General features: G+C 39.3%; 1 protein-coding gene and 1 long non-coding RNA gene across 2 annotated transcripts in view; one reads left to right on the plus strand and one right to left on the minus strand.

Annotated features, from left to right (window-relative positions):
* Positions 1–8,397, plus strand: part of LOC106515091 (potassium/sodium hyperpolarization-activated cyclic nucleotide-gated channel 2) — a 28,779-nt gene extending 20,382 nt beyond the window's left edge. The window contains exons 5-9 of the mRNA XM_014004716.1: positions 1,088–1,306; positions 2,624–2,770; positions 2,869–3,109; positions 3,258–3,422; positions 4,712–8,397. Of these exons, the coding sequence (XP_013860170.1) occupies positions 1,088–1,306; positions 2,624–2,770; positions 2,869–3,109; positions 3,258–3,422; positions 4,712–7,041 (3,102 nt within the window). The 3' untranslated portion in view covers positions 7,042–8,397. The remainder of the gene's footprint in view (positions 1–1,087; positions 1,307–2,623; positions 2,771–2,868; positions 3,110–3,257; positions 3,423–4,711) is intronic.
* Positions 8,398–12,547: 4,150 nt separating this feature from the next.
* The window catches only part of LOC106515100 (uncharacterized), a 6,158-nt gene continuing 4,090 nt past the window's right edge, over positions 12,548–14,615 (minus strand). Inside the window, exon 3 of the long non-coding RNA XR_001309961.1 lies at positions 12,548–12,617. This is a non-coding gene — a long non-coding RNA (uncharacterized LOC106515100). The remainder of the gene's footprint in view (positions 12,618–14,615) is intronic.

Raw genomic sequence — 14,615 nt, forward strand, 5'->3', positions numbered from 1 at the left:
CCCAATGCAGCATTCGCCCCCACCCTCTCTCTCATTTGATTGATGTTGCACTGATTCGTCCTGCTTGTGTCAGCCTCGCTGTGAAGCAGGAGGAAAGGAGAGCGGAAAAAGTTCAAAACTTATTTCTACCGACAGAACATGTTGGAAGATGGCTGTTTAATGTTATTTGTTTTTTTAAATCATCCTACAGGCTCTGACATGTTAGATAAATTTGAAAATGAGGTTTTGAAAAAATCCGTAAGACTTGAAAAAATCCGTGGGATTGCCCTATACGCCCGTATACCTGCAAAATGACGTAAAATCCTTATAACTTACGGACAATCCATACAAGTTGACATGTATGTTGTTATTTATTTGCTTTCTGGGAAAACAAATAAATCGAAGTTTACCATACCTTACACTGTCAAACTTGTTTTTAGGGGTTTAAATTGGGGTGGGTGGGACATAGTTCGGGGAGGGTGGGGGGCTTCAACTCGCCTAGGGCACCAAAAAGTCTAGAGCCAGCACTGCAGGCGGAGCTGAATAAATCACACACAAGCTCTATCTCGGCTTGTTTGATCAATATTTATTTGGGATGAAGGCGTGTTGGAGCTGTTTATCAGATGTGACACGGTTTCCTCCTTATCTTCCTCATAATTGGCTCACGCAGCCGAACAAGATCGACTCTCACTGTTCATAAATTCATCTGTAGGAAAATAAAGAGAGAAATTCTAATTAAAAAGTCCCACCAGAGATCAGGTGGAGAGGGTGCAAACACACGTAAACAGCGGGGGAGCTTCAGCAGCCGCTGCACAGTTGTGTGAACAGCTGACTCACGTCTCGCTGGTTGCCACGAGTGACGGTTGCTAAGCAGGCGGATGTTGGGTTTTTCCCCCAGAGAAAGCCCCTTCATCCCTGGACCATTAGCATCATTAGCATCCCTTTATAATTGGACCGACACACAAAGCAGAGAGCAGAAAGCGCACACACGACTCTTTACAGGGCTCATTTATTGTTCTGTTTTTAGTTGTGATCTGTGTTTCCTGTGATTTTTCTCAGCGTCTTATTAAACACCACTTTAATCCTACTCCTGTCTGCCCCCCCACAGAACGACACATGGGGTGTGCAGTACTCCTATGCTCTGTTCAAAGCCATGAGCCACATGTTGTGCATTGGGTACGGCGCCCAGGCTCCTGAGGGGATGACTGACGTGTGGCTCACCATGCTCAGCATGATCGTCGGCGCCACCTGCTACGCCATGTTCATCGGCCACGCCACCGCGCTCATCCAGTCGCTGGACTCCTCGCGGCGGCAGTATCAGGAGAAGGTGAAGCACGGCTGTCATCCGTCTGCTGCTGCAAACGTGTCTAACTGATCCGATTGAAGCTTTTTATTCAAATTCAAAAAAATTTAATTTCATTAAAAAATAACTATATTCAATAAAAAACCAAGAAATGCACAAATCAAAAATCAAAATAAAATGAAAGGTAGCAGAAGAATAAATCTTATGTCTGCCCCTTTTGTCCCCAGAATATATTCAAACAAAACATAATTTACAAAACAATGCTAAAAACAACAACAAAATCATAAAACCATCAACTCAAACAACAATTCATAGCTTCACACTGCAAAAACTGTCCATCTTACCAAGTTTTAAAATCTTATTTGCAGCCAAAAAGTCTTTTTGATCTTGTTTTGAGACTGATTTGTTTTCAGAATGTGTAAGATTATTTGTCTTGTTAGTCTGAAAATTTGACTCAAATTAAGTCAAACATTTCTGCCAGTGGAGTAAGAACATTTTACTTGGTAAGATTCTTGAAATACTTGATTCGACTCAATTTTTTCTTATTTCAAAACAATACAAAAACAATCTAAAAATTTTAATTTTAATTTGTCTTTCTTCTTAGATGCAAAATACAAAGAAATAAAGGAAACAAATTCTAAAATCTGGAAGAATTAATGTTGACATAAAGCACATCTATCATAAATAAAGATAGGACTCAGGTTTAATTGTTATTTTATCTGGTAGAATCCTGGATAATTTAATTCTGGTCTTTTATGTTTCAAAACTATGAAAAAAGTGCTGAATTCTGAAGAAACATTTGATTTGTCAACAAACTGCAATGTCTCTACAGTTCTTTAAAAGCACTTTACACAAATAACTGTTAAATAAACCAGAAAGCACAAAATCTTTCTTTTTTTTCCTTTTTCTTTTTTTGTGCAACATGTAATCTTAGTTACAGACATTTTCCTTCCACACACTTAGTAAACAAATTAGAAAAATGTTCCCAATTGGATTATAAACTAACATTTGCAGCATGCGCTCACATTTCTAACTCTAACGTAATGAGTCACATTTGTGTGAAAATTACAGTTTAAAGACGCACCCTACGGTGCCGATGATTGCTGCTGTTGAACATTTTACATTTCTCAATGAAAACTGTTCTCTGTCTCTTTTAATGAGAAGAAAGAACAAAATAAATCTGTTTCACTGATCCTTTAGGGTGGAAACAGATTGGCAATCATCTGACTGAATAAATAATTCAACACCACAGTTTCCATCCAAAATATTAGTACAGTCTGTATATCAAAAAAGTAATTGATTTCTCTCAAACTAACTGTTTTTATGCTTATGTTATTGCAGTACAAACAGGTGGAGCAGTATATGTCCTTTCACAAGCTTCCTGCAGACCTGCGACAAAAGATCCACGAGTATTACGAGCACCGCTTCCAGGGCAAAATGTTCGACGAGGAGAACATTCTGGGAGAGCTTAGTGAGCCACTGAAGGAGGTAATAAATTCACAAACACCCACTTTGCTCCTGCTTGTAGCAAATCCATTTGACTTGTATTCCTTTTCTTCCTTCATATGCTATTTATTTTCATTTAGGAGATAGTGAGTTTTAACTGCCGGAGCCTGGTGGCCAACATGCCACTGTTCGCCAACGCTGATCCCAACTTTGTGACCGCCGTGCTGACCAAGCTCCGCTTCGAGGTGTTCCAACCAGCGGACTTTATCATACGTGAAGGAACTGTTGGACGCAAGATGTATTTTATCCAGCATGGACGGGTCAGTGTGCTGACCCGTGGCAACAAGGAAACCAAACTGAGTGACGGATCGTACTTTGGAGGTAAAGATGTTTTTTTAAACTTTTTCTTCAAAGTGGAAAAGTTTCACCCAGTTTAAAAGTAAATAATAAGAGTTCACTTTGTTGTTTTCCTTGTATACGTGTGGAGCTAAGCTGTCTCACAAAGTCACTTGTGTCCTGTCATGGTCAGAGATCTGTTTGTTGACTCGTGGACGAAGAACAGCCAGTGTTCGTTCAGATACGTACTGCCGTCTGTACTCTCTCAGCGTGGACAGCTTTAACGAGGTTCTGGAGGAACACCCGATGATGCGACGTGCCTTTGAGACTGTTGCTGTCGATCGTTTGGACCGTATTGGTAAATTGTGAATTCCTGTTTAATTAATTTATCTCTTGATCTTGTTTGCCCAGTTTCTTTTTCTATTTTATTTATTTATTTTTATTTGGATTTAACAATTCCACATACTTAGTGGTGGGCATGGTTCTGCTAATATCAGAACTAATGTTTTGTTTAGCAGATTAAGACCAAGTAGCTTCAATCGTCTTAGCAGGTAGCAGTTAGTGTTAGCGTCCAAGAAATTTTACTTGTTTAGTGTTAGCTTCCCCAGCTTTTTTTTTTGCATGTTAAGCATTAGAAAAGCTATATTTTAGTTAGCAAATTGTGAGTTAGCAAAGCTAACATTTTGATTTGTTGTGCCCACCACTGCAAATATTTGCAATTATCCATCTGTTATAGGATAAATCTTGTGCCAGCAGGAACTGAATTTGAATTGCTCAGATTGAATCTGAATGTGCATAATTTGAAACTGAATGCATTGGTTTGAAACTGAATTTAAAGTTTTGTATCTGAATTAATTTTCTTTGAAACTGTATTTTGGTTTATTATAAACTCATTTTGACTACTTTCACTTTCAGTTCCATAATTCAGATTTTTGTGTCACATCCTGGTCCTTGAGAAAGCCAGGCAGAGTAATCAAACACAGATCCACAGATTTATGTTTCACTTTGGTGAAGTTTCCCTTCTGTATGTAACAGAGTTGATGCAATCCACTGTAAAAGTGACAAAAACAGACAAAGTTATTTTATTGCAGTGACTAATTTGACCTATATGTAGAAAATGTTACATTTACATCAACTCTGTTACATACAGAAGGGAAACTTCACCAAAGTGAAACATAAATCTGTGGATCTGTGTTTGATTACTCTGCCTGGCTTTCTCAAGGACCAGGATGTGATACAAAAATCTGAATTATGGAACTGAAAGTGAAAGTAGTCAAACTGAATTTTTAATAAACCAAAATACAGTTTCAAAGCAAATTAATTCAAATTTAAATCATTAAATTCAGTTTCAATTTAGTGAAATTTATTTTCAAACCAATGCATTCTATTTCAAATTATGCACATTCAGATTCAATGTAAGCACAAGATTTATCCCATAATCTTGGTCTCTTGATATCACTGGCACTTTAGTCAAACGTTGTTGTATACTTGCCAAGGTCCATTTGTGAAAATAATATAGATTCGTAATTTTCTCAATGAAATCCATTTAAAACAAACGTGTCCAATGATTTGGGCCTTAAATCATTTTAAGATAAATGAAAAGAAAAATGTTCAAGGCTTGTATTCTTTGTTTTTACCACACTACAGGCAGGAAGAACTCTATGCTCCTTCGGAAGTCATCCCAGGGTGGTTCTCTTGGAGGTAGTATGGGTCGTGGTGGAGGTCGTGGTGGAGGACCTGGAGGTGCAGGTGGCCTTGCGGCAAGCGGTCTTGGATCCTGTGACAGCATGCTCGTGCAGCAGATCGTTAAACACGACAGCATGCCAGCCATGCAGGACACCATCGCTGCTGCTGCTGCAGGAAGAAGTGGCGTGATTGGAGGGAGCGGCACCGTGTCCCCTCGACCCCGCCCCGTTATCTGGGCTCCACTGGTCCATGCTCCGTTGCAGACTGCAGCCGCCACCAGTAATGTAGCCATCGCCCTCATGCACCAGCAGCAGCAACAACAGCAGCAGCTCCAGCAGCTGCAGCAGCAGCATGCTCTTGCAGGAGGTTTTTTCCTGCCCTCGCCTCTGATTTCTCCTTCTCCCTCATCCTCCTTTCCTCTCTCGTCTCCTCGTGCCCCTGTGCTACAACCCCTTCGTCCCTCTGTGAGTTCTCTCATCGGCATGATGACGATAGGAGGAATGAGTGGTTTTTCGCCGAGAGGATTTCCACTTTCCCCCTCAACCTTGGGCCCTCCAGGCGGGATGACGTCGCCTCCCGTCGCTAAAACTCCACCAACTCCGGCCTCGTCTGTCCAAACGTCTGTTCAACAAGGACGCACTCTTCATTACGGTCCTCGCTTTCAGGCTGATCATGCCTCAATCCCAGCCGGAGCTGTTGTAATCCCAGCGACAGGGGGGCCAGCTTCTCCGCTCCACAAGGTCTCAGCCCCCGCCCCGCCTGCTTCTTCCTGTGGCCCATCAGATGCCTGTCAACAGGGAGCGAAAGAGGCCCTGTTACGCCACGGAGGAAACAGCTGTCAGGGTCTACCAGCGCTGGGCCGACTCACCCAAGAGGCCAGGCTGATGTCGGCCTCACAGCCCACTCTGCCTCATCGCTCCTGGGCTGCCGTGCAGTCTCATCCTCCTCTCCACCGAAAGGCCTCTGGTGGCAATTTGTTGGCAGCTCCTTTCTTTGTTGGACAGTTGGCCCGGGGCAGCAGTGCAGGCATACTGACCTCTAACCCTCCTCTCCAGTTGTTGACGAACATACCGTTCACTGCACAAATTCAGCCCACTGTAACACAGGCAATTCCTGCCAACGTAGCCCAATACACACAATCGGTATCTCACACTGCCTCCGTAGCTGCACACATACCTTCTACACCTCCTTTGGGGTCATCCTCTCCTCCAAAACAGGCCTCACTCTCCTCTGCAGGCCTTCCCTCATCTCCCTCACCTATACACTCCCAGACACCTTACCCAAAGCCAATCCCAACAACACCTTCCCGCTCCTCCTCCCCTTCACCCTGCTCCACCCCGCCTTCAGCGGGGGCCAGCCCACTATCCACTCCTCGTCCCAAACCTATTCCCTCACCCTCTCATCGCTCCTCCTCTCCCTCTCCGTCCACCACACCTCCGTCCTCGTCTGTTTCAACCCCAGTCCCTCTGACTCAACCCTACGGGCCAAAGTCCTCTCTCATGTCCTCCTCTCCTCCATCCTCTTTGCTCTCGTCTTCTCCACCACATACCCAGAGCCCCAGGGCCAAGGCGTCAAACACGCCCCCTTCTGCTTCACCGTTGTCCGGCCCCAGCCCTGTCCTGACCCCGGTTGCATCACCAGCACTGACTCCCACTCAGACAACCCGTACCCGACCTTCCACTCCAACTCAGACGATCACACCCACATCGTCTCCGTCCCCCGTCCCAGCCACACATGGCCCCTCTTTGAGTAAATCCCAGAGTCCAACGCATTGTCTCCCGTCCTCTGTCTCGAGCTCAGCCAGAGGTCCCACCTCAAGCCAAACCCCAAAACAAACTTCACCTCTTACTCCAACCCAAATTTCAACCTCTGCCTCGACACCTGCGAGCACCAACTCTCCAACAAAAATCACTTTCTCGGTTCACCCCGTGAAGCAAACATCCCCTGTCCTCACTCACCGCTCCACGTCCAGCTCGAGTAGACCTGTCCAAAAACTCTCATCGACAACTTCGTCCTCAGTAAATATTTGTCCAAACCCTCCTTCTCTTTTTACCAACTCCTCCACTGCCACCGCAACCTCTAGTAGTGGTGCACCTGCCTCCATTCAGCCCCTAAAACCATCGACACCCCCTATCCTTAGTCAGACCTCTCAGGCATCCAACACTGCACCCACCCAGACAGCACATTCAGCCAACTCCACCTCCCCGAAAGGTGGGCAACAGGACCCTCAGCTGACACTCACCAGAACAGACTCAGAGGGACTTCGGCACAAATTGCCTGCAAACATGTAAGAGGAAGAACGTTTCCCGTGAGTGTGCGTCGATGACCAGCAGAGCCATGGATATGCAGACACCCGATGAGCTCACATAAACAGTACATAGGTCTTGATTTTACTCTAGGATGTGGTTGTCTTAGAAAATCAGGCGAAATTCATCGTGTGACTCTAATACAAGCCATCGATCACTGCGAAAGACTTCGTGGGTCCGTCGGGTGGGCGGTACTCGCTAAAGAGAGTCTGTTGAACATCCACATGTATACATACGTGTATCTGTGATAGTGATTGTTGGAGCAAGCAGGGGAGCTGAAGTGGAAATATGTTGCAATATACAGTATTTATGGCACACATAAAACCAGGACCGAAGCAAAGATTGGGAGTAGAATCTCTGTAATCCAGGTCATTGTTGTTTCTAAGCGCTTGAACAGAAAACGACGGGACTTCGTTTTTTTTTGTCCCTTGAAGATGCCTCACTTCTGCTTCTTCAGTTCAGATTATAGGTTGAGAGGTTTAGATTTATTTTATTATCTGCTGCCGCCATGAAAGGTGGTTTGGTTGCATGTCTGGTAGCAAGATATTTACAAACTCCCTGAATGGATTTTAATGAGATTTTCAGAAAGTAATGATTGGCTATAAATCTATAACTAATTAACTCTTGGGGTGAACCTGACTCAAGATGGCCACCATAGGTAATCTTGGCAAACAATAAATGGCAAAAACTCAGCTGATTTTACAGTTATTGAACTAAAATTTGGTGTAATTGTTGCGAATGACCACTTGACATGTATTCGAAGCATTATGAGCTCACATATGATCTTTGGTTAAACTTTGGTGTGTAGGATGGCCTGCGATATGCATTTCTTGAACGTATTGTTTCTTTAAATAGGAATTGAATTGATAAATTATACTATAATTGTGACAGTCACACTAAAAGGATGACAGGATGGGCTATGGATCAGGCAATTTTGTGGCTATAAACTTTAAACCTCTAATCTAATATCAGGAACTTAAAAAGGAAGTATTTTAGAAGAAAAGGAAAATGTCTTCAAGATACAAGAAAAGAAGTCCTGTTGCCTTTTATACAAGAATTTATGAACAACTGAGTGTTTAAAGTAAATTAAAACAGCAATACTTGTGGCACATTCTACCCGTGGTGGGCATGGTTCAGCTAACAGCTAATAGCATAACAAATTTTTCGTTTAACATGTTTCACTAAATTTGAAAACTGTTAGTGGACCAATTAGCTTCCGCTAAATTAGGTTTTGCCAACTTTAAATTTGCTAACAGTTAACTAATAAAATACCAGTGGTGGGCAGCATTAACCCAAAAAATTAGCTCCGCAATATCTTAAGCGTTTAAGAAAATATTTAGATCCGCAACTTCAAAAATGCTTATGCCATAGAAAAATTAGCAGAAGCTAATTTTAAAGCGCAAGTTCAATTTGACACTTACCAGCTGGCAACAATTCATGCACAATATATGTACAACACTGCCAACTAGCAGTGTATGAACCCTTTTACAGCTTATTCCTACAACCGCTGATTGCTGGGGATGTGATTTCCTGAAACAGAACTTTGGCTCATGGTGTAAAAATTAAAAAGTTATTGAGGATTGCTAGTTCGGCTGATTGTTTAAAAAGTTGTTGAGGATTGCTAATTCGGTTGCTTTTTTGTCGTTTTCTTTTGTTTGTTGTAGATTTTTCATTAAAGAAGCATCAATAAAGTAATTTAAAACTGTTTATTGGAAAACTGAAGCAATGCATTCTGGGTACATCATGGATTTGATTTGTGATGGGAAACGAACTTTTTCCATGTAGTTGCTCCAGTTGACCACTAGATGTCAGTCTTCATCAGCATTAAATCATTTCTGAGTCTCTAACCCTGTTGGCGGATTGCTTCGACCAGTTACCTCAAGTATTGAGCTCCAGCGTTTAAACTTTTTTTTTAAATGAGCTCTGATTGTAAAGTAAAATAAATCAATACATACAAAATTTTAGTATGGATTACAAACGTTTACTGTTTTTGCTGGGAAAAGGAGTACTAAACATTGCCTTCCTGCTACGTAAGCAGACACAAACCATTGTGGAAAATGAGAACTGACCCAAAGCAACAGTCAGCAGGATGTATACCTTCCCAATAAGTGTGTTTATCTGGGAGGGGTGCTGTTGGATAGATCGCGTGTTGTGATTCATTGACAGTCATACCTTCCGCTGTTCAAGATAATGATTGGTAGATAATTAGTTATTAGCAGTACTGCATTTTAATTTAAGAAAGTGCAAATTCGCTTATGAATTATTAAAATTAATAAGACAGCTAAAGCGCAAACGAAATATTTAGGTACGCAATTAACGGATTTGCGCTTCAGCGGACTGGTGCCCACCACTGCAAAATACCATCAACAAGTTTTTGTCTGTCCCACTACTCTTCAGCTGAAAGGAGTCAAAGACATGACGTACACTGAGTGACAGTTGTCTTGCTGATTAGCTGTTAGCTTCCTCTCATTTGTACATATTTAGCTGGTTAGCGTTAACTTCTGCAAATTTAATAATGTTTTACATGTTTAGCGCTTTAGCTACTGAAGCTATAGTTTTAACCAGCTGTGCTCAGTGCCCACCACTGCATTTTACTAATCAGAACCAGGAAATTACCTTTCTAATGACTATAAATGTGATAAGATAAAACTGTTTATGCTGTTGGGTAGAAAGTCCACTGTGATGTCAAAAAGCAGGCAATAGGACAGAGACTTACTGGTTTCCAGCTCCACCTCCCTCTTGTCTCCCATTCTTCACCAAAGTGTAACATTTTCTCATCAGAATAACAATAATTATACTTCTACACCATTTTTAAAAAAAAAATCACTGTAAAGTTGGTACTCATAAATTTGAATACTTAGGAGCAGTCCACTGGTAGCTCTGTCGTTCCTGGTGTGTGGTGTTTAGTTTTTGAACAATACAAAATTTTAAATCCTACATGTTCACTCTGAAGACGTCTATAAATTGTTTTTTATGCGTGTGTGTGTGTGTGAGTGCGTGCGAGTGTGTGTGTGTGAGGTAGAGACACACAATGCTGCTCTGCTGTGCTCTGTGGCTCACATGATTCAGTTCCACCCAGCTTCCTGTGTTGTGAATATGTGCCTCTCTGTGGGTCTGTTTGTAGGCTTTCTCACCTATTGGCCTCCTTGTCTTTTATCTTCTGTCTGTCTGGCTGCCTTTCATCTAATTTTGCAGCTAACTGTTTCTTTGACGCTGGCAGACTCCCCCCTCATTCTCTCGGTTTACCCGACACTTTGCTCTCATGTTCAAGCGGCGGTGTCCTCCTTCTGTCGCCCTTTGACAAGTGTTTCAGCACCATTTCTTGTGATGTTTGATGTTTTCTGTAGGTAGCAACAAGACATTTCTGTCTTAACACTTGATACCATGTTGCCTAGATTATATAAATATATTTAAGGACCAAATGTTTTATTTATTTATCATAGCTTTAGCTTTTGGAAAAAAAATGTAAATAATGCAGTGAAAATGATAGTCTTGAGTGTGGCAATAAGGGTGATGGTTGTGCTTGTGATATTGATGATGATGATGATGAGAAAGGGATGATGATGTATATTTGGATTATGAATAAAGTGGATTTAGATATCAAGTTGTGTGATCAGATTTGTATTGCCAATTCTTAATATTTTTTCAGATTTTGTTGTAAGTTGTAGATGTTTTATAGATGTAATGAATGTTTTATATCAGGCCTTTTTTTGGCAAACTTAAAGTGCCTGTGACATGCATATCCCTGAAATACAAAAAAAGTCAAAGAAAATATATTTATATTAAGAAACTCGGCATAATAAACGATTTGACCCGTTATGTCACAATTGGCAGATTTTCTTTTGAATTTTGCTCAGCTAAAGTGAAACAGGAAGTGACATCAAAGGGGAACTCTTTGAGAAAGAAAACTTCCTGGTTTTTGTTTATTGAAACAATATTGTTTGAACTCTGATCCTCATCTTTCTATGATAGTGATTAAAATATTCTAAAGAAACATTAGATTCTTCTCTACAGTCTGTGTTGTTAGCATTTTAGAAACACTCTGTTTACATTCAGATATTCCCCTTTGACATCACTTCCTGTTTCTTCACATGTGAATATCTCAACAACTGTTCATCTTGGCCTGATAAAATCTTTTTTACAATATGTTATCAATGTTATCTTTCCAAAAATACATTTATATTTATTTTAAAAACTTGATGTCACAGGTACTTTAAGAATAGTTACATTTGAACTTTTACTAACAACAGCATTTCTTACAAACATCCTTTTAAAGTATGGATTTGTAAAGGTTATGTATGTTTTAACTGGGGTAAATTTCACTTTGGATCACCAAATTTTGGAGATTTTTAAAACGACTCCACATTCAAAGGTTTTTTAGCAGCTGTGAACACTAATTTTTCTAATAGTTATTTATATAGAGATTATATTTATATAAATAGTCTTCCTCAAGTGGAGGAGTTTAGTATGTATAGACAAAGATATACACTTAAAGTGTACTAAGTATATTTAAAGTTGTTCCATTTTAGTTTTTAAAAGTATACTTAATACACTTAAAATTGTGCTTTTGTACAACTTAAATACAACTAAAATATATTTAGTATTAAATTAGTTGTTCCAAAATAGCACTCTTTAAGTATACTGATGATTAGTGCGGCTTCAAGTATACCTAGATTTAGTATACTTAGTATAATATTTTTTCACCTGGGTGAACCGCGATGGAAAATTATAAATCTGAGCTCTATTCTGAATAAAATGTTAGATTAGCAAGGATTAAATCAGTTGCTGGACCATAGGTAAAACAATATACAGTGATAGTGACTGACAATAATAATAATAATAATAATAATAATAATAATAATGATAATAATAATAATAATAAACAGCAGTTCTCAATCTTAAAATGAAAGACTCTTTTATTTATTTATTTATTTATTTTGGTGAGATTAGTAATTTTATGATGGAATGAGAAACTGTTGCTTTTGAATAATTGTTTCCAAGAAGATTTGAACTACAAATCATTTAGAGCGAAGCTTTAAAGTTGCACAGGAAAACTGTTTGTTGCACCCAGAACCACCTGCTTCAAGGTGCAGAATAAACCCAGAGGCCTTCCTGGCTGTCAGGGTGCGCAGTGACCACCAGGTGGCGAAGACACTTCAATAATCATGCAAACCCAGCAGAAAGGAGGAGTAAATAAAAGTTTTATTGTTTAAATATTAAACTTTAGAGAAAAATATGAAAACTATTGAATCTTTAAAGAGAAAGGGGAAAAAAACCTGATGAGGTCTGTAAGACGGTGTCAAAGAGGTTAATGATGGCAGGACCAGCCTGGATTACCTGTGGGGGGGATAAACAGGACATGTAATTGCTGCCTGCCACTCAAGGCTCTGAAATAGACACAGGGAGAGAAGGCTTTACTCTCTGGGAACTAAACAGACCACCTGGAAGAAGCTAAATATATTAACCTTACCCAGTAAATACAGTCAATCCACAGACAGGTAGCAGGATCCTTCCTGCTTCAGTCTGCTCACGACCGCCCGTCTCTCAGGTTGCATCTGCTGCTGCAAGTTCAACCACAGACTGACGTCAACTCCTCCACTATTTAACCTGACAGCTTAAAAAAAACTTCACAGATCAAAGTCTACAAATTTCATCTAGAAGGCAAAAAGCAGAATTTAGGACAAGACCAGAACCATAAAATATGTCAGCGTGGAACATCACGTTGCTTTAAATGTCTTGAATCTTTACTGAAAAATAATTTTCAATTTAGGTTATAACTTCAAAGTGGATTAGCCTTTTTGGTAACTGGAAAGTTTTAGCGGACAGATTAGCTTCTGCTAAATTAGGTTCCGCTGATTTTAAGTCTACTAAACAAATCCACAAGTGTTAAACTTTTATTTTTCTGCCATTTATCCCAAGTTAAATAAAAACGGTTCGCTCTTGCAGGAGGAGCTGTGTAGCATGTAGCACTGTCAGCAGCTAAACACTATCATAAAAGGGAAATAAAACAACATTTAACTATATTTAAATAACAAAAAGTGACTGTGTATGAAATATGGCTGAGAAAACATTTATTGTTGGAGGCAAAGATGTGTGACAGTCTTCTTAGTGGTTAACGATTAGCTTTTAGCGTTAGGCTAATGAATCAGCTGAAGCTAACTTTTTGGTTAGTTTTGTTACCACTGTTAAACTCCAGACTGACAGCAGGTGTTCAGTGTTGCTGAATTCAGATGGAAAATTATAATTTGTGCTCTATTTTAAATAAAACGTTAGATTAAGAATAATTAAATCACTGAGCAAACTTTTTTGTGCAGAATGGATGAATAATAAGTGAAATGTGAGAATAACTATTAGTTCAGCTTTTCAATACTTTCTTAAATTTTGACATTACAGTCACGAAACTTTTCAAAGTTTTACTATGTAGTTTATTATCATAAATATCTTAAATCTCAGTTCTATTTTAGACCACTGGAAACCATAAATCAGGGCTATTCAGCTAAATCTCTCCGGGGGCCACAGTTACTGCAGACCAGCAGCTCAGGGGCCAAACATCAGAATCAGAATATTTTATTAATCCTCGAGGGAAATTACAGGTATTTTAGTTGCAACCGTTCTGATCAGAGGAATATGAAAATAAAGAATAAGCACACTTGAATAAAATAAGTATAAACACCCAGGATTTCAAAATAAGTACACTTATGTACACAAAAAGTATGATAAAAATAATTAAACAGCAATTAAAGACATTATGTAAATAAACCAAGTATTACAAATATCTGTTACCTTTGAAATAGTTTATTTTGCTGTATTTAATCATAAACACAACATACAGAACCCTAGAAAAGTAGTGATAATTAAACAATATCAAAAACAAAAATAACACATTACGCTTCTTATTTATCACAAATTATATTGACATCTCTGACTTGCCAAATTTTAAACCAATTTTATTTTCACTTTCATAGTTTTATCTTCAACTGCTTGTAGTTTTAACTGTCTTGAGTGTTCATAGATACCAAACAAGTCAGTGTTTAACTAAAATTATTCAGAGTAATTAAAGTAGAAAACTGGAGGTTTGGGCGAGAAGAATGAACCAATTCATGGGCCGAACTTTGGTCACTTCCGGGCCGGATGTGGCCCACGGCCCGCCAGTTGAATAGGCCTGCCGTACTCTCTATCTTGTGTCACAGATAAAAATGTAATTTTTGTTGCCAATAAAATGCTTTTTCAGTCTAAAATACACGCAGAACATAAAGTGTGTTAATAAAACTTTACATAAATTTAAAATGTTTTTCATTCTTCTATTATTAGAAAATAAGTGTTTCTTTAAAGTTAAAGACATTTAAACATTTTCTGTCAGAGATGTAAAGTAACTAAGTACAAATACTTTGTTACTGTACTTAAGTAGAAATTTTGGTTATCTGTACTTTACTTGAGTAATTATTTTTCAGCATACTTTTTACTTTTACTCATTACATTTTTACACAATTATCTGTACTTTCTACTCACTACATTTTTAAAAAGGTAAGAAGTAGAAAGTTGTTACCACTATTTTACTC

Source organism: Austrofundulus limnaeus, unplaced genomic scaffold (genome assembly GCF_001266775.1).
Source record: "Austrofundulus limnaeus strain Quisiro unplaced genomic scaffold, Austrofundulus_limnaeus-1.0 Scaffold26, whole genome shotgun sequence".
Taxonomy (NCBI): domain Eukaryota; kingdom Metazoa; phylum Chordata; class Actinopteri; order Cyprinodontiformes; family Rivulidae; genus Austrofundulus; species Austrofundulus limnaeus.